General features: G+C 41.3%; 2 protein-coding genes across 3 annotated transcripts in view; one reads left to right on the plus strand and one right to left on the minus strand.

Annotated features, from left to right (window-relative positions):
- Window positions 1-18,993, plus strand: LOC137295678 (prostaglandin reductase 1-like). 2 transcript variants are annotated; one of them, XR_010957591.1, is made up of 10 exons: window positions 1-613; window positions 4,833-4,878; window positions 5,874-5,924; window positions 7,339-7,503; window positions 8,106-8,223; window positions 13,555-13,710; window positions 14,816-14,924; window positions 16,896-17,014; window positions 17,528-18,007; window positions 18,446-18,993. XR_010957591.1 is itself a non-coding variant. In XM_067827155.1 (9 exons), exons 1-9 carry the CDS (start codon window positions 505-507, stop codon window positions 17,636-17,638), a joined length of 984 nt encoding a protein of 327 aa, XP_067683256.1. In that variant the 5' UTR covers window positions 1-504; the 3' UTR covers window positions 17,639-18,993. The 2 variants fall into 2 exon arrangements, 1 of the variants encoding a protein (XP_067683256.1); XM_067827155.1 differs by having other exon boundaries at window positions 17,528-18,993.
- The window catches only part of LOC137295677 (GATOR1 complex protein NPRL2-like), a 10,803-nt gene continuing 7,946 nt past the window's right edge, over window positions 17,668-20,524 (minus strand). The window contains exons 10-11 of the mRNA XM_067827154.1: window positions 20,112-20,269; window positions 17,668-18,601 (exon numbers count right to left, since the gene is read on the minus strand). Of these exons, the coding sequence (XP_067683255.1) occupies window positions 18,534-18,601; window positions 20,112-20,269 (226 nt within the window). The 3' untranslated portion in view covers window positions 17,668-18,533. The remainder of the gene's footprint in view (window positions 18,602-20,111; window positions 20,270-20,524) is intronic.

Below are 20,524 nucleotides of genomic sequence, written 5' to 3' on the forward strand. Positions count from 1 at the left end.
AAAGGCGGCATGGCTTGCCGGTGTAAGGTTGAAAATTTACCCACATTGAAAAGGAACCCACCAGGTACTTTTGTCAACATTGATTTAATACCAGGACTCACCTTCCAACGTCAGGGGTCTTGTTTCAACATTGAATAATCACCCGGCTGCTGCTGAACATTAACCCGGGTCCCGTGTTGATAGGATACCTTGTGTGACAAATGACGCTCGCTGTTTCTACACTACATATACCAGAGACCATATAACTACACCGATGTGTCATTATTCAGCGAAGGTATCTTCTCAATAGGTGGCCCGTGTTAATTTTCAAAAGTAGTCGGGTGATTATTCACTGCTGAAAAAACCCTGGCGTTGGAAAGTGAGTCAGGGTAATAATTCAGTGTTCTCGACGGGTACATTTTCAACGCGGATATGATTTCAATTTTACACCGGCGCACAACTAATCAACGCCGTGAACGTGACTTGAATCTGTGTCAAGAGGCATAGATATTGCAAAGTGTCAGAATGGTGCAAGCAAGGAAATGGGTTTATGCCCACGAATATGACGGTCAGCCACAAACATCAAACCTGCAGCTGGTGACGGAAAACATTCCTGACACATTACAAGATGGAGGTATAGACCGTTTCATCCATGTCACCCGTGTATGTGCATGCACGCGTGCGCGTGTTTAATGTGATCACATTTGTGGGATGTGATCTGATTTTTATGTGATGTACTGATTAGTATATATGTTAGGATAGAATGACACATGCAATCAAACAAATCACTGTGTCTGACCACCTTACCATGCATTTAGCTCTCTCGTGATCATACTGAACAACATTAGAAACGCACCACCTTTATACAGTCAGTGTCCAAAAGGCATATGTTCGCAAATCATATTGTGTTACCTGTGTTTCGAGCAGTAGGTTAATTGACTTTGAAAGTGTTTCACCATGCTGATAAGCCACCAATTGTAATGCAATTTGGGGTACAAATTTCACAGGACACAAAATATGTGTTACACCTATAATAGGCAATTACCTCCCTTGTGTTGTTTATGTTTTTGTCGTCTGCTGTCATGCCACCAATCAACCGAGAATTGACACCTGACCAAAGAAATCTAATTGTTGAGTTGAATCAACATGGTCAATCAAGCTACGAAATTGCTAATTTGACATGTATAAGCCTTCGAACAATTCAAAAACTTTAAAGTAAGTCCATCAAAAGCTGAATGTCTCCACTTTCAAACTTGTTACTTTGATTTCTAGTCCTAGCGTTTATTTTGTAAACAAGACTGTAGTTGCCCTAATATATGCGATTATTTTGCAGTGAATCATGGGTAATATTTAGGTGAATCCCCAACTTAATGAAGGTTTTCTGTCTCACCTCTTGAAGAGCTCAATGTCCTAGCCAGGATCAGTGGCTCAAATTAGGACAGGTATAGGATCATTTTGAGAATGGGTCTTATTGTAACGGTAGGATGTCCCAACTCCTGTCTTAACTAGTAAAGATCTGTCTTAGCTGGGACACTTTCAAGAACAGGCCCACCAGATTTTACCCCCAAGACCATCACAGTCATAATGTATAAGTCGGTGTTAAGTAGAGGTGTGACGATACAGAAAATTCATGATACGTTATGTATCGCGACATCTTGGAACGATACGGTACAATATGATTTGATGCACATCACGATATGCTATCTTTAGTTATTTACTTTTGAAAACATATATTTTCATATCAGGTATTAGTGTAAATTTTGACATAACCTTCGGTTTCTGATGAAAATTTACAATTATAAGGTCAACGATACGTATCACGATGCAGAAAAAAATATCAGTACATTTATTAATGTATCAAGGATTATCGATGCTACAATATATTGTCACAGCTCTAGTGTTGAGTGATTGTACACCTTTTCATTTCTTGACTAATGCAGTCATATACAAAATATGATGAAGTTATTTAATGACAAAAATTTTCAGTCAAAACTATCAATGTCCAACACTTTTTCCATATTGTGTATGACTTTCTTATGAAGCTACCTAGAGTAGGTCGTTCTGTTTTAATAATTTTGTGGAAATGCATCTAAGTTCCATTGTGATATGTTACCTTGTGGGAAAGCAGATTCATTTTTCTAGAGCTTTTAACAGGCATGAAATATGGCACTGAAATATGTATAGGTGTTTGTGGACATGAATGGTGTGCCCTAAGGCACTTGAGACATCTTGTTGCATTGGTGAAGGCAGTAGTTTCGCAGGTGATCTGGAATTAAGTACCTTGCACATAGTATTGGTCCAGTTATATATTGGAAGATCAAATGTTCATGGGTTTTGCCACAGTTTTTATTACTGTGTAGGGACACCTGTCTGTCTACATGTCTGAGACATGCCACACGTTTAAGATACACAAGTTATAATGCTGTCAGCGTTAGTGACAGACAAGATATCATGGTAATACAAGTTAGTTTGAGTGATGGATGAGTATGGTTTTATACTGCTTTTGGCAATATTGCAGCAATATCATGGTGGAGGACACCTGCTGCAGACATTGTACCAATGTTGGGAATCGAAACCAGGTCTTTGGTGAGACAGGCAGATGCTTTAAAGGGGCACTGATGCGGAGCGAATGTTACGAAATTACGAAACCTAATTACGAAACCAAACTGCAAATTGGTCAGCGCCCGCTCCTTCGACCGTGACGGACAAAGGAACTGGGCTCCTGTCAATATTAGCAGAATTTATTCACCTAAACAGTCAGGAGGCCGGATGCACATCATATGCCATTATTTAAAAATATCCATGGTATTCCTTGTCTGATCGTAACAAAATATCCCAGCAGTGTAGGTTTTTTCGGATGCTGGGATGGCATAGTTACTGATCCAATTTGATCTTATTTCTGTGATTTTAACCTCTATATTTAATCATGTTACATGAAAATATGATGTCTACAGGCACGTAGCAAGCGATTTGTTTCAGTCCGAAACATTGCAAAGCTTTATATTTAGGTAGTTTTGAGTGTTGGTTCAGCTGTGATAGGAAATATCATACGTAAATTTTGGTAGCTATGGTAGCTGCAATGGTTTATTATTTATGATAATAAAAACACACAGTTGATTTATTTGAATTTGTAAACAAAAAAAACCCGATGACTTTGCCTTTGGTAGAGAAATCTGAAAATTTTCTTACGTTAAAAAACCCCCTTATTTCAGCTATTTACCCAAGTACACAGCAAATGCCTGTATATATTCCTTATGTAACGAAATTCCGTTGGTGTCCTTAAAACAGTTTCGGCCCCTAAGTGTTTTCAAGCTGCATGCGACACATCTTCCTTGCTGTAACTGGCGTTTGATGGTGTAAACCTACAGGTGTTATTTGTCATCATTCTCTGGATGGTCAATTAATGAATTTATAACAGGTATAATTAGTAGTAACACCACTCAAGTTACTCAACAAAGGTTCCCATTTGGCATTTCTCCTGTCTGGAGTAAATACTCAACATTATAAATTAAGGTCTGTAATGGCAAATGTATTGTATGTTATGTAATATGTGCATGTAAGTGATGCAAGAGGGTTTATCAGCTGAGTTACAAAAACAAACATTGATCAAAGGATTAACCGATATCACACTGATTGATTAATTACTGTTATCTTCTAGCGGATTTGTCAAAAGGCAGTATGTGTAGATGACTACACCCTGTCGTAAAGGGCGAGTGTAAAAACAAAATCCTCCCTTCAAAGAATTAACCACCCTTGCGTTGATTGATTGATTGCTCATTATTGGTTAACTAAATTACTTAGAATAGCGGACATCATACAATCAGTTGCCAGGTGTGCTATCTTGGGTGACCAGTGAGAGGGCTATCAGGTTTTCACCAACGAAAGACGTGAAACGATGTGTTACTTTTTCGTAAATTAGACAGTTGCAAGACACCCGACACAGAGAAGGATTATTTACCAGCTGCAGATGAATGGAATATGATTTCTTTTATGTGGATACTGATGGATACATTCCTGAACAAGGTAGTAGCCTGACATCGTTGCTATTAAATTAGTCTGTTTTACATTCATTATTTGCATTTTGTTTTAATTTATTTGTTGTAGCATTCAGCAGAATCTATATGACGGAAAACACACACTAGATTGCGTATGTGTGTGAAATAGGATCCACATTGGCAATCTGTACAATGTATAAATGTTGCTGTTATGTTAGAAATTTACTATGAGTATAAGCAGATTGTTTGTTCTTTCATTAATTTTCAAAATCATACAAATATGACAATAAACTAATTAGGGTTATGAGACAAAATATAAAGACGTACATTGGCTTCGATATTTTCCCGTCCTAATAGTTTTTTTTACCATTTCTACCACTGGCAGATGATTCACCTTCAAAGTGTTTCATTTGTTTTCATAATACATTTGTAATGAAGTAAAAATGACTTCACCTCAGTTGATCTGTCTATAATTAAACTATCAAGAGCGCATACGGACTGCGCGGCAGAGGTCACAAACCAGTCACGAATTCTGGGATATCATCCGGATATTCACAGGAGAAAAACAATAACAAAAGTTTACACCAGTCCATGGAAATTGCTCCGCATCAGTGCCCCTTTAACTATTAGATGTACACTGCCTCATCTATCTAAGGATATAGAGATAGTGACGTATTGCTGATTATGACATTGAGATAGTGGCCCATTAGTGATCATGACATCAAGATAGTGACACATTAGTTATTGACATCGAGATAATGACATATTAGTTATTATGAGATCAGAAAATCTTGCATATAGCAACACAAACATAACTGGTACATAGATGTTTTATGTCTCTCTTAAACTATGTTGCAGAGGTTCTGTGTGAAGCAGTCTTCCTGTCTGTAGATCCCTACATGAGGTATGTGTAACCTTATACACCACTACAGTTATATTCTCAAATTCCATTGAAGTGTTCACATGTGTGTGTTATGTTTTACAAATGATCTTAGATTAAATGCTTTGTCATACACCTCATGATCGTTCACACTTTATCATCTAAACATGATCTTTATCATCTAAACATGATCTTTATCATCTAAACATGATCTCTATCATCTAAACATGGACTTCACACTGCTTGTGTGAGTGAGTTTAGTTTTACGCGGTACTCGACAATATTCCAGCTACATTGTATGTGGCGGTTATGTAAGTAATCGAGCCTGGACCAGGCATTCTACTGATCAACAGCATGAGCATCAATCTAATGGATTCTGTGCAATTGCTAGGGACACGATGACATGTGTTACCCAAGTCAGCGAGTCTTACTGACAATCCAGTGCTAAAAGCATGAGCATCGATCCGTGCAATTGGGAACCGATGACGTATCAGCCAAGTCAGCTTTAAGCAATATTCCAGCAATGTCACAGCAGGGGACATTAGAAATGGAATTTACACACTGCTTTTTTTAATCATGTGTTGGGAATTGACCCTGATCTTCTGCTTAACGAGCGTACCCTTTAAACACTGGGCTACCCCAAGACTCCTCGATGGTATGAAGCCAAGAGAGGTATTGCTACAATGAACTCGTGTGAAATTAAAACAGATCACAATGCACTGCAGACAGCGATAATGTCATTGTTTTCAGTGACGTGACAGTCTATTGACATCATTTACTTTGCTGCCTCTAAAGCTAGTCCTCAGTCAGTGCCTTTTAAACTCATGACACTAAATATTACTGTTCCAATCAGAAATATTTTGAAGAATGATTTAAATGATAACTAAAATCATCGTCCTGCCTTTTCATGCCAATATAGCATGTGGATGAGATGTATACCAACTCTCTTGCATAAAATACATAAAATGTTGAATCTCATTTCCTTGCAAGTTTGACCAAGACTTGTCCATGTGTTACAGGTTGTTCAAGGTTGCCGTCGGAGACGTGATGCAGGGAGAGCAAGTGGCCAGGTAGGTGGACACTTGATTTGTGGAGACCCATGATGGTCCGGGGAAGAATAAGCCTTCAGCAACCCAGGCTTGCCATAAAACACGACTATGCTTGTCATAAGAGGGGACACACAGGATTGGGTGGCCAGGCTCACTGACTTGGTTGACACACATCATTGGTTACTCACTCACTTCTTTGTTGTTTGTTGTTCAGTGCAATGCACCAATATTCCAGCAATATAGCGGCAGTCTGTGAAGAACCAAGTCTGGAACAAACAATCTAGTGATCAACATCAAGAGTATTAATCTACGCGGTTTGGATACAATCATATGTGTCAGCCAAGTCAACAAGCCTGACCACCACCATTTGTTGCCTCTTACAACAAGCATGGGTTTCTGAAGACCAATTATAACCCACTGTTGACAGTGATTAAAATAAGCACATGCCCGTTGCAGTGAATCTCTAGTTAGGCTCTGAGTTTCTAAGTTATATGTCCAGCAATAGCTGTACAAATCAAGAAACTTCGAAATTTAGGGGGATGTTAATGTCAAATACACACAAGCATTTGTGTATTTGGGAATGTAAACCAACATTTATACAGTTGACAAGCTGTGATGATTTGGTGGTCACAATGATTAACGTGATTCATTCTGTGATGGTGTATCAGTGCTCTTGTCATCAACCACTGGTTTGGTGGGGCTAGGCTTATTGGCATTTCAGGGGTACATATTTGAAATGTTCATAGCTCTTGTTCATACCACCCATGAAGGTCCGGGGTAGAACAGGCCTTTAGCAACCCATGCTTGCTATGAAAGGTGACTGTTTGTTGTAAAAGGTGACTAATGAGATCAGATGGTCAGACTAAGTGACTTAGTTAGCGCTTGTCCTTGTGTAGATCGATGCTCGTGCTGTTGTTCAGTGGATTGTGTTGTCCAGACTTGATTATTTACAAAATTGCCACCATATGGCTGGAATATTGCTGAGTGCAGCATGAAACTAAACTCACTCACTCACTCTTGTTAATACTTGGTGGGCATGAATAAATATTCAAGCTGAATAGGCATTCATAGATCTGACATATTTGTATATGTCATACTTCTACGCCCTGTATCCATTTTGTTACAGAATACGATTGTAAATGTTTATCTTTCATAATAAGTTGTTCTAGTCTTTTTTTATAATTTGACAGGGATGGGGAAAGAGAAGTTTGACAATGGGTTTTGAATGAGCTACTGCCCTTTTATCAATAGTAAACTTCCAAATTTTAATGGGCCATTTTTCATTCTAATGTGCAAAGTGGCCCATGGCCGCTGCTTTTCCCAATCCCTGATTTGAATTTCATGTACAGCTTGGTGTTATTTGGATTTGATTTATAATTAATAACAATCTGGCATACTGATAATTTAAGTTAAGGCAGTGTGATGTTATTTCCAGAGTGACCGCCAGTAAGAGTGACAGTTTCCCAGTAGGGATGATGGTTCTGGCCAGACTTGGCTGGCGCTCACATACCATTGTGTCCAATACATCCATCCTGGAACAGTTACCTCCCCTTGGAGAACTCCCAGCATCCCTTGCCCTTGGAGCTGTTGGAATGCCAGGGTAATATCTGACTGTCACCATGTCTGTGTGTTTATTGAAGGGTTGATGATCCTGGGACTTATGTTGAATTGTGTGACCTGATATTGGGCAGAATTTTTGTCTGGACTTGCTCAACGTTTTATATTGGGCAGAGTTTTATCTGGACTTGCTCAACGTTTTATATTGGGCAGAGTTTTATCTGGACTTGCTCAACATTTTATATTGGGCAGAGTTTTATCTGGACTAGCTCAACGTTTTATATTGGGCAGAGTTTTATCTGGACTTACTCGAAGTTTGATATTGGGCAGGGGTTTATCTGGATATGCTCAAAATTTGATACTGGTCAGGGCTTTTTGCTGGACATACTCAAAGTGTGATATTGGGTAAGGGGATTATCTGGACTTTATCAAAGCACAAAAGAATGTTTTGAAATCTCCCTTATCATTAATTGTGAAGTAAATTCTTGTGCACTACAATGAGCAGCAGAATGTGACCTCCTTAGGATATATGATTCATGCAGACCATTATAATGATATGTGATAGTATAAAATAGAAGCACATATTTCATAATTATATCTGATGCATGTTCATATGTACTCACTCACTGCCTTATGTGTCCCCAGCATGACTGCCTACTTTGGGGTGGAGGAAATCTTGAAGCCGGTGCAGGGGGAGACTGTCCTGGTGAATGCTGCTGCAGGGGCTGTTGGCAGCCTTGTCGGACAGATGGCAAAAATAAAGGTGGACAAGAATGAAGCACTTTAATGTTTATTCATTTGTGGCAACTCGTAGAATCCTGATTACATTGTAAAACTCACAATATAACATCAGCACCCATGCCACTTCTTAAATTCATGGTGGACTGTGATCATGGCTACAAGATCACATGGTTTTGGTGTAGTTGACAAGCAAACATCATTTCACACGGTTGATTGTAACTCCTTTAACACAGGGCAAAATTAATCAAAGTGCTAAGTTGTGGTGGTATGTGGTCCTGTGTGCAAAGCTCAGGTCACGAATCAGTTGAAGTTAAGCACCATCGAGCTCGGACAATCCTTGGATGGGTTACTGTGTTTCGCAGCTTGACTCCCGATAGTTTCTCGGACTTCAGTCCTGCCCCACAACGAAGTGCATAACGCATATGTAGTCTCACCTTAGGCAAGTGAGTTTGTTCAAAATTGCCTCTGTTCACCCAGCAGAAGATGAGTACCCCCTAGAATAAGTCATGTAATCACCCACCTTCTAGCACATAATAGGCAGCTTGGTTTAAATCAGGGTAATAATGATCAGATTTATTGGGCACCTTGTGCATGCATTGTGCATGCATTGTGCATGGAGTAATGTGCATGATAAATGGACTGTTATTATTATTTATTATTAAGTTTGTTGTAAGGGCTAATTTTTTACTTACCTTACCATAGGTCTATAGCATATTACCTCAAGCTTTGTTTAGTAGAAGATCTGACGGAGTTGAATTGCTATTCAATCTTGAATGGCTACCTCGCAATCGACAACTGCCATGATACGGAAGTATCTGTATCTCCCCACTGCACACGCGTGCAGGTTCCATGAGAACTTCACTTTTTCTTCAAGCGTCGTCTGATTGAGACCTGTTTGGGTTGCTAGATTTATTGTTCCAGCTAATAAAGTTTGACAGTACTACGCTTTTGCACTGATTCCTTTCAGGTTCTTAGTGTGTGGTATGTATATTTTTCAGTCTTTGTGTCGATTATAACGTATATTTTTGTTATTGTACACTTGTCGGCTACCTCGTAAGAGACATGGTAGCGTGTCTCCTATTTTCGTTGTGCTTCCGTATTTTTTACCGGATCAGTTTCATTTGTCAGCGGATTGTTTCTGTTGATAGTTATGTCCACTGCATCTAAGCTTTGTATTACTTAGCGCTGTATTTAGTCTAAATTTTGCTGTTCCTTTTCAAAGAGGCAACTATTTCACTTGTCTATTGCAAGCAGGCTGCTGCACGTGTGAGTGGAGCAGTCCATTACGTGGTAAGGGGTATTTTCCTGTTATTCTTGTTATCACATTCTTATTTCGGTTTATTACAGTAGTTGTGCATAACACGTCATTTCTGTGAGGCTAGTGAGGGCCTGAAGTCTGGCAAGGACCCACACCCGTATTGTCCAGACTGTGCTAAAGTATCCTGCACCCTTCTGCAGCGCTGTACAGTGTTTTCGGGAGTGCATTTTTGGCAGTGGTGAGGAAAAGGAAGACACAGAAATTACGAAAAAAATGTCACTTTCTCCTGCATCCTCTTCTGGATTGAGAGTATCTCTTCCCAGTACGCCGGGGATGCAGACACCTGGTACAGTGTTGGATACTTCTGCTCAGGTGGAGCCGACACTGAGACAGAATCTTACAATGCTTCCGATGCTGATGCTGATTCCAACGTCGATGCCGATGCCGATGCCGATACCGATACCGATACCGACGGATTTTGAGAGTGCTACTTGTACCTGCCCCATCGATGACGCCAGGCGTATCTCAAGAACACCTCCGACAAGGGCTCCTCTGCTGATCCTGGACGTTACAGGGGCGATGCCAAGAGAGGAGTGCATCCGATTACCGGCGCCGCGTCAGGGTCAGACGCACTGGCGTTTGGAGCGCAGTAGGGCGCTACTGCTTTTATCAGTGATAGAGTGAGAACAGGACGATTGGGCATCAGGAGGTCAAGGTCCAGAAGTCCTCGGAGCAGTTCGTCCAGTGTATGTCTGCATCGCCGTTCGCTGTCCAGTTCACCGGATTGCTGGGGCAGATCCCTCCACCGCAGAAGAGGGAGTTGGGTTCGCAGTCCTGGTCAGCATCTCTTCCTCGTGCCAAACAGTTGGCGCACAGAAAGCAGGCGCCGGAGCGCAAGTCGACCATTTCTTTGAATACTGACGAAAAGCAATACTTCTCCCCCAACTATGAGGAGGAAGAGGGATCGTACCTGCCATTGTCTGCAATGTATGACTAGATAGCTGATAGGCTCCCTGATTGACCCTCCCCGGCGTCAGGGGTAGATAGCGCTAGGGCTATCAGGATGGAACCAGAACTGATGATCCCACCACATCCCATGGTGGCTGACGCCATATCTTCACTGAATGAAGACTTTGCAAAGCTGTCATTGAATGCTACGATCAGAGCGTCGAAGAAGCAGGACTACAAGGTGCATAGTCTTGACTTTTGCAGACTCCAGGGCTGTGTTGGCCATTGACACGGAGCTGTGGCGCGTCCTAAAGCCTGTCTCAGCGCTAGCATCAGCTACTTCAGCGGCGGCTGTGGATTTAAGGGAGCCTAACAAGTCCCAATAGGAACACCTGTCGTCGCTATTCCTATGGCAAGGCAAAATGCTACATGACCTGTTAGGACATGTCCGGACAGCGTTCAACGACCATTACTTGATGGAGCTCAGGATGTTTCTGATGTTTGTATTTGAGGATCGACATTACCAGTGGTGAGTCCTGCCATTTGGTATTTCCACATTGGCATTTCTGGCTATTGACCAGAATCACAACGGCCATCAGTCAGTTTCTTCATTTCGGGCAGATAGAGTTCGACCTATACATAGACGATTGCCTGCTCAACCAGTTCGAACCTCAGTTGTTACGCAGACAGCTAGACTTTGCCATCTGTCTCCTAGAGCAGTTAGGGTGGATAATCAACCAGGAAAAGTCGCAGTTGCATCTTGCATCAGGAATTGGTGTTTATCGGGGGCCTGTTCCAGACACAGTATGACTGATGGGAGAAGATTTCCCGGTTCATAGCTAGGGGACTGTCAGAGCCGTTGCTTCTCAGAGGGTGGCAGTCTGTATTGGGCCTACTGATGACAGTGCAGGACTTAACACACAGGAGGTGCCTGATGCTATGTCCGTTACAGAGGTACCTCCTCCCGTACATATATCCAGAAGATGTTACGACGTGCCTGTTGCTTCCAGTACATCTGCATCAATACCTACGCTGGTGGATGATTGAGTCGAACGTCTGCGAAGGAGTTTGTTTGACCAAGTTTGTGCCGGACCACGAACTATTTGTCGACACGTCACTCCAGGGTTGTGGTGCGCACCTAAATGATCAGACAGCCTCGGGGCTTTGGTCCGACGCAGAAGCAAACTGGCACATCAACAATCTTGAGCTGGAAGCAGTGATTCTAGCTGTAAGCCACTGGGCGTCGATGCTACGCCACTCTAACCTGCTAATTGTCTCGGACGTGACGGTGGTATGGCTGATTCTGAGACAGGGAACAACCAGGTCAAGTCCCTACTGGATCAGATGTTCCGCCTAGACTGCTGATAGACCTATTTGCCACAAAGCTCAACGCTCAGCTTCCAGTGTACGTGTCTCCAATACCAGACCTGGTAGTGTGGGTGGTCAACTCTCTGTTGATGTCTTGGGAAGGACTGGATGCGTATGCCTTCCCGCCGCCAGTATTAGTACCAGCGCTAGTGGCGAAACTGAAGCTCACAGGGAGGATCAGTCTGCTTTTGGTCTGGTGGCCAGCGAGGATGTGGTTCCCAGAATTGTGACGTCTCGCAGAAAGAGATCTGTTCCGGCTTCCAGAGTGGGATCAGTTGCTGCGCCATCCCCACAGTCGGACACTGCACCCGGACCCAACGCGGTTTCATCTATGTGCATGGACCATTTGCAAAGGACTTTGAGGGCCAAGGGGTATTCATCTCAAGTAGCGAAGATCATTGCCTAGGTACACAGAGCTTCCACCCGATCACACTATAATGACCAGTGGGCTACATTTGAGAAGTTCTGTGCCCAAAAGTCACAAGACCCGCTGTTAGCATCACCCCAGTTCCTGGCAGAGTTTTTACGTTATTTGCGGTGCTCGAGGAAGCTCAGGGGCAGTACTATTGGGACTTATGACGCACAGAATCTTCCACACCCGTCATCTAACAACCTGCATGAGATTCGGGCATTAGCCTTGACTATGGCCCTGCTTAGGATATGTACAGTTCCTGACATTATGGCTTGATGCTTCTGGTGGTCCTCTACAGTATTTGTGGGACTTGCGGTGGAAGATATGGAGGGGCTGCAGTCTTTCGGACCATCCGCCCTATAAGGTGCGATCTTATTTACCTTGGTCTATATGGGTCTTGTACTTACAAAAGAAAATGTACCGTAACCCTCCGGTGGTTAGTATGTGACTTACTACTCTGATTCTGGTTCCAGTGACCATCACGAGAGATTGTTGCGGCAGACCGACGTACAGTGAATCAGTAGTGGTCCGGCTGCCCCGAGGCATACGTGGGATCTTAAGACGCTGACAGTCCTCTGGAGTCCTGCACCACCGTCCTGTCTGTTGTATCCATACGCTGTAGGCCTGTGGTAAGGTAGGTGAAAAATTTGTTAAAATCTGAATATTTTAGGTATTCAAATACTTACCTTACCATAGGGTGTTCAGTCCCTCTCAACGCTGGATGCTCCTCCCCACTACGGACTCTTCGGACTGAGAAGTAAAAGTGAAGTTCTCGTGGAGTCTGGGTGCATGCGCAGTGGGGAGATCCAGATACGTCTGTATCATGACAGTCGTCGATTGCGAGGTAGCCCTTCAAGATTGAATAGCAATTCAACTCCGTCAGATCTCCTACTAAGCGAAGCTTGAGGTAATATGCTATAGGTCTATGGTAAGGTAAGTATTTAAATATCTAAAATATTTAGATTTTAACAATGCTTAAACATTGGCTTATGATATTTGAAATGCTAATATTGTTCACGCTTCAACATAAACTGACAATAGTCACAATGCTAAGATGTTCAATACTTGCTTACTCCTGCACTATGCTGGTTGAGGAATGGGACATCATCATGGCCAAATCTTGTGGTTCATTGCATGTGCTTCCTGTCACTTATTAAAACTGCCCAAACTTGATTGATAGCAAGTTGTTGTGAAAGAAATATGCATCGACTGGTGTAACAGAACATTCCTTCATAGAAACAACCGACAAACTGTGTCATATTTGTGTCACTAAAATGTGATGTAAAATTTCATGTTGCATCAACATTTTGCAGCAATGTGTCAACAGTCACAACATTTAAAGTAATGAAGCATCATCTGCATTGTAGGGCTGTAAAGTGATTGGCTATGCAGGAACCAAGGAGAAATGTGATTGGCTGAAAGATGAACTTGGGTTTGATGCAGTGTTTAACTATAAGGAGACAAAGCTGCAGGACAGCATCAAGGAAGCAGCTCCTGAAGGGGTGGATTGTTACTTCGACAACGTGAGTAGCCGAAGTCACATGATTTCCTGCTGATCGACTGTAATAGTTAGTGATTATCAGATACATGGTCAAGACCATTGATGTTGTTCAGGGACACATGAAGCTATCGGGCAGTGAGGTAGCCTAATAGTTCAAGTGTTTGCTCGTCTCGCCGAAGACCTAGGTTCGATTCCCTACAAGGGTACAATGAGTTAAGTCCATTTCTGATGTTCCCTGCCGTGCTGTGGCTAGAATATTGCTTAATGTGGAGTTAAACTAACTCACTCAAATGAAACTTTTAAGTTTGACACTCCCTAACGCTTTACAACGCCAAGGTACATAACTCTGGTGTGTTGGGGCACGGATCTCATCTGTTATTCCCATCTTCCCTAGTACTATCAGTTCAGTTATGGTTTGAAAGCTAAAGCACCTTTTACAGTAACACATTATAAATATCCAGAATCCAGCTATTTAACCACCATCTCCACAAAAACCCAGGGTCACTGTTCGAAATTAACGTCTGTCCGTAGGCCTGAAGCGGACTGAAAAACACTTGGACGAACTGCTTTTGTTTTCTGCATGTCCTTATAGTATTTTCATCCCCAATATTGAGTTAAATCAAACTATTTAATTCAGTTTGTCAGTGTTCTTTTGCTGGGAATTACTTATGTTGTAGATAAAATACTGGCTCTACACACGTTTTATGGCTCTGGATCCTTAGAACCTGCATCTTTTCAGGGTTAAGGGCAAACACTGCCCAGTGTATCCAGTTAGGTTACAATCTGGTAATAATTTCTTTCCATGTCTGTATTTGGAGGCATGACACATCACACAATAACTCTCCTACAGTTCTTAATGGGGGGGTTCTTGTTGTCTTGTAAATTAGCCATGTGGCTTGTGTGAGGTACAACCCTATGTTCAGATTATTATATCTATCAATTTTGGTCTAAAAATATTGAACAGTTTTTGAGTTATGCTCCAGAAAAAAATTGATTACGGACAGACGGACTAGGCGTCAACTGTATACCCCCGCATTACATGCCACGGGATAAAAATGATGACTTGATACAAATAACAGAATAACTAGTTGACTCAAAGAGAGAGCAGCGTCATGTGATTGTTGCAGGTTGGGGGTGAGTTTTCCAGCACTGTGATGTTCAACATTAAGCAGTTTGGCCGTATTGCAGTGTGTGGTCAGATAGATGAGTACAGGTACGACGGCAAACCGCAGACAGGTGAGTGGAGAGGTGCCGTGCAAACTGGATTACAGGTTTTTCAAAAGAATTACAGTGATTTACAAATTTCAACCAGAAACATGAAAAGGCATTGGTGGCATTGTTTTCAAAATTGGAAGACTGTTATCCTGACTCATGCTTATTACACTTATCTCCTCCCTCTTTGCGAAAATAGTGGATGGATGGCCATGTGACCGTAATGGCAGGAAAGGGAGGCTTCCAGTGGGTGAGTGTATTATACTTCTGCTTCAATTAGAACTGAACTTCAAGGGGTTTCACGTGTTTCACTATCTTCACATACATGGAGGAGACAAGCATAATAAGCATGAATCAGGATAAGTATAAATATCAATTTTATTCAGAAAATTACATCTCTGTTTGAAGGGAAAATGCAGTCGAAAGCTGCATTCCAATATATTTAGTTTTGAAGAGACACATCAATTGACATATTTTAGACGTGATGGAATTTCAGTTGTCAATAACTTGAACACATTTGAATGTATTGTTTTCTAATTTTGGGATCACCTTTTATATCTATAGGAGAGATATAGTGATAAGTTGTATTAGTATAATTATTTTAGATAATCAAGACTTGACCAGCTCAGTTACATCTCAGTACTTTAAAAAGTGTAATTTCAAGCCAAAGAATGGCGACCATGACTCCCAACGTCTGCTGAACAACACTGAATAATGAATATTCTTGACAAAAAATACAAGATGTGTACCTGTCCTGTAAACAAACAAGTGATTATTCCAATCTGGAAATGATCCATTAATGATTGCAAGGATATTGGTTGAACAAATTTGGAGTTGTGAAGCCTGAGTCCCTCCAATGATTCAGAGCATTGCCTTCAGAGTCAGGCACACAAATTCTGTGACGTAACCCACACTGCCATCGTGGTGTCTATAAAAACTGAATGATAGATAGATAGATGTGTAGCATCTCTATAATGATGCAGACAGTGTGTAAATGCCCTGAATGGCTTTGATGAGAGCATGTGGAGCTGCTGAACCAACGTCAACAACAGATAACCATGCAATTGGAAATCGCTGTTTTCATATCTTAGCAGTCGGAGTAAACTTGTCTCAGTACTTTTTGTTACACCTCCACTACAGAGTCTAACAAAACCTACTATGAGGTCACGTCAGGTAACCTTTGAGATTGACCAATCAGAACATAGCTTATCAAATCACGAAAGTAGACATTTGCACATACATTATGAACTTTCACCTCGTAAAGGTTTGTACCCGAACAAAACCGAATGCTATTTTCCAAATGGTCGTTACCGGGTAACGCACATGGAGCACGCTACAATACTGTCAACATTGAGTAAACAGTCCCTGAAAATAACGTTTTTGTCAATATTGAAGGATGTCAGCTTGTGGAAATCTTAGCTTATGGTAACCATGTCATCAGAAAGCCCTAAGCGTATATACTGCAGGCCAAATACCAGTGTTTTATGCAGATTTATGTTTATTTAGGGATCAGTGTCAGTGACTAGCGAATTTTTTAAGTCCTGCCAAACCCTTAACAGTTGCAGTTGTCTGATTGGTTAAATCCGTTTGGCCTTCCCGCATTTGCTGGGACGGTCATAGCTCACTCAAAGGTTACCTAACGCTACCTTCTGTTAGGTTTTGGTAGACTCAGTAGTGGAGTATAACGAAAAGTACTGAGACTACGTGTAATTAGACTGCATATTTTAGAATGATGAGGTCATCATATCTCATACGTATGTTTAGATGTGGAGACATGTCAAAAGTGAAACAGAAAAAAAATTGTGCCATTGCTTGAATGGACTGTGTAAGGTGTGAAGAATCATCACATGTGGCCTGTGGCAGATGTATTAGGTACCACTGGGTAGGTAGAGTATTGGAGTGACCCACCAGCTAAGCTATATCCTCACTGTGCCTAACCCAAATTTCATTCTGCATGTGCTGTGGTTTAGCTGTTGCTGTTCACTTTTGATGCAGGTCCCCTGGTGTATGGGCAGATGCTGATCAAGCAGCTCACAATGAAGGGGTTCATGTGTCGCCATTACTTCCAACACTGGCCAGAAGCCAAGTTACAGGTCATCAACTGGATAAAACAGGTAATGAACAAATGACCAGGTTTGTTCAAATGAGGTTCCATCACTTCTAACACTGGGCAGCTACGTTGCATATCATGCAAAGGTTAAAAAATCCCATTGCCCAATGCCTGGGACAAGTCAGTTTTCATATTGGGGAATCAGATAATGGCATCTTACTTGTCTGTGTGCTACTAGATAATTTCAGCTTATGGTTTCAAACTGCAAATAAACTAAGCAGAGTTATCTTTCTTTGCTATTTATCACTTTTCGATAAACAGTTCATTAAACATTCAACATTTACATCAGATACCATTCTTTCATAATTACATCATTATAATTATGTTGTAAAATTAGGGCAAGTGGAAAATAAGTCAGGACAAGTTTCTAAAAGTCATTTGCCCTTTCACAGGTGACTTTAAAATTACATTTTGACCCCTGACATGAACAACTGTCAGAATGTTTTGTTAGTTGTGAAATGGAATACTTGTTAGAAGAATCTCACATTCTCAGTGTTATTTTTGGTTTTGTTTTCAGGGCAAGTTAAAGTATCGTGAAACAATCACAGAAGGCTTTGAGAATATGGCTGAAGCTTTTGTTGGACTCTTCCATGGAGCCAACACCGGCAAAGCAATTGTGAAGGTGTGAGACTGTAAGAAGACAAACAGGATTCGTTGAAAGAACAAATAATTTTAGACACGCTTCCATCAAGAAGCTTCTTTGATTGGGTTGGGTTGGAAAACATGTAAAATATTTTAAAAACACACTTCATTTTGAATGTCTTCAAGAGTCACAGCTCCAGAAACACAGCTACACCAACCATGTTGTGTATCCCCAGTGAATAATGTCTGAGCACTTTCTGATGCTGTCAAACTTTTACACATTGTGGGAATCAGATCACACGATGTCACAAACAACCAGTCTTCGAACAGTCCACTTGGAATGCACTGCCATTGAAATTGTTGCAAATGTCTGTTGCCACTTGACATGGCTGCTTGCATCCTCGATATCTCCAGGGCATACGTTCTGGAGATAAGTCTCCACTATACCCTGGATGCATCTACGGCTCAGCCCGTTAAATTTATTCCCTCCCTTGGCTGGCTTTTCATTCAATCAGGTGTTACGCTGGGAAGTTGAGCGAACCAATCACAACTCGCTTTCGCTTTTCAAATTATGTAACTGATTAAACTTGGCAAAACAAACCATGAAAAGTTTCTCAGTAAGAGGTAGAAAGAGTTTTTGCATATATTTTTTAAAAGTTTCGGACCTATAAATTTGTCTGTATGATATCTCCAAAATATGAGATGCACTGTGAGCAAACCTTTGTGACTGCTACCTTTGTTGACACTGAAAGGCTTGGTTACAACGGCGGCCTAGCTGTTTGGCTATTGTGAGAATGCGGAGCCAGCAAAGGGAGGTAATAAAATTATCGGGCTGAGCCGTAGATGCGTCCAGGGTATAGTGGAGATCGTATACCCTGGAGATATCGAGGTTGGGCTGCTTGTTGGTCCATGTTGTTCTGATCTAAATTCTCAGTCACAGGTCATTTCCAACACACCACAACACTGGAGTCACTCTCTATCCGCTCATCAAGCTCCTGCTGACTGATACCTGTAACCATGGTAACCATTCAAAGGTCTATATTGAAAACACTGATTCATACCTATTTTATAATCTATCTGAAATTACACCCTGCGAGAATATCCCTGGACAAAGATTTGTCAACATCATTGTTGCAAAATGCCTACGTTAATTTGCGTCTTGCCAGCAACACTTAGTAATGGGACCTATAGTGTCAAAGGATTGTCTGGTCCAGACTTGATTATTCAGAGTCTGCCATCATACAGCTAGCAAATTGCTGAGCACAGCGTAAAACAACAGAAAGAAACATCAATACTTTGATGTACAATAATTGCTTATAAATAATGCATGCTATCTACTTTTGGTATATTCAGACTCACTTTTATCACTGTGTTGAAATAATAACATTACTCATCCTGGAACAGCACTTTTTGTTTATCATCTCCAGGACATGTTTCCATAGTCAAAAATGTTCTGAATTTTCTGAATATAATTTTCTGAATAAAATATTGATAGTTTATACTTATCCTGACTCATACTTTTCATGCTTATTTCCTCCCTCTATGCAAATTTAGTGGAACACTTGAAATCTCTTGAAGTTCCTTTCTAATTGAAGCGGATGTACAATACACTCACCCACGGGAACCCTCCCTTTCCTGCCAATACGGTCACATGACCAGCCATGCTTGTCACTTTCTGAAAACTCATTAACTCAACACAAGAATTACTAGGAATTCAGCGTGCATGAGATGGGTGGTTAGGAGGGTTTGACGCCTAGTCAGGATGAGTATAAAATAGCAATTATATTCTGAAAATTACATGTTCTTCCTTGTCCTGATGCAAGCTGCTTATGCTTACAGAATCCGACAGAAACGGTGGTGGGTCAGGCCACACTGGATTCTGTTGACTGCAATATAGGTATGTCCAGTAGTTCCCCACTTTAGGGACTGCTGCAGCCATAGTTCTGTCCTGTTCTTCCAATATTCATCTGTGAGATGAACAAAAATCAATTGTATCAGTGTTGTCGCTTTCATTTTCCGATGACTTCAGTAGTTGTACTGGAGCAGGGAATGCACATGCATTCAGTCCTTCCCATGAGATGCTAAGAGTGTCTGTTACCAATGCTAATGGATCAGGCACTGGTGATACCAATGTTTGTTGAACCTTGTGGCAAATAGGTCTATTTGCAGGGATCCAAATGTCAGACAGGCAGAGTTATCTGATTTGAGGTGTCGAGGTGCTGAATCAGGAACCATTTTAATGGGCATAGTTGAAGATGTCCTCGTCTAGTTAAATCCTGTACATCCGCTTCAGTTAGAGAGGTACTTCAAGGGATTTCAAGTGTTCCACTGTCTTCACAAAATGGGATTAGATAAGCATAATAAGCATGAGTCAGGATAAGGAAATACAATACACATACTAATCTTCATTTTTGGGTAGGGAAGTATTTATGATATTCAAAGACACAATGTACTTTCTTTTGTTCTGGAAACTGGATACCTGTTTCCAAAATCTTGGTAATAAGAAAATGCATACATACCATGCCGACAGCAGATTTCATCTGAATGATGAACCCCTTTAAAATACTGATAGAAGTGATGTAGCCGTGATGACTGGCCAGGTTCGTTCGGCAGTTTGACTGGGTACTTGTGAAGGTGGCGAATCAGACCGTTCATCAGCCCGAACTGAACTAGTTTCCTGGAAGAACCAACCAGATAGAAAAGGTGAACACATGAAAGACATCTGGGTTTTGTGTATCTAGTCTCACAGTGGGAGAGTTTGGCTTTGTGTTGTTTTAGCTATGTTTCAGTTATGCATCATATTATGTGAGTGAGGCTGATTTTAGCAGTATTCAAGCAATGGTGTTCACAGCAGGGGTCACCAGAAATGGTGTTCACAGATTTTAACTGGAGAATTGAACCCAGACCTTCCACGAGATGAAAAAATACTTTA

This window comes from Haliotis asinina, chromosome 9 (assembly GCF_037392515.1).
Source record: "Haliotis asinina isolate JCU_RB_2024 chromosome 9, JCU_Hal_asi_v2, whole genome shotgun sequence".
Lineage (NCBI taxonomy): Eukaryota > Metazoa > Mollusca > Gastropoda > Lepetellida > Haliotidae > Haliotis > Haliotis asinina.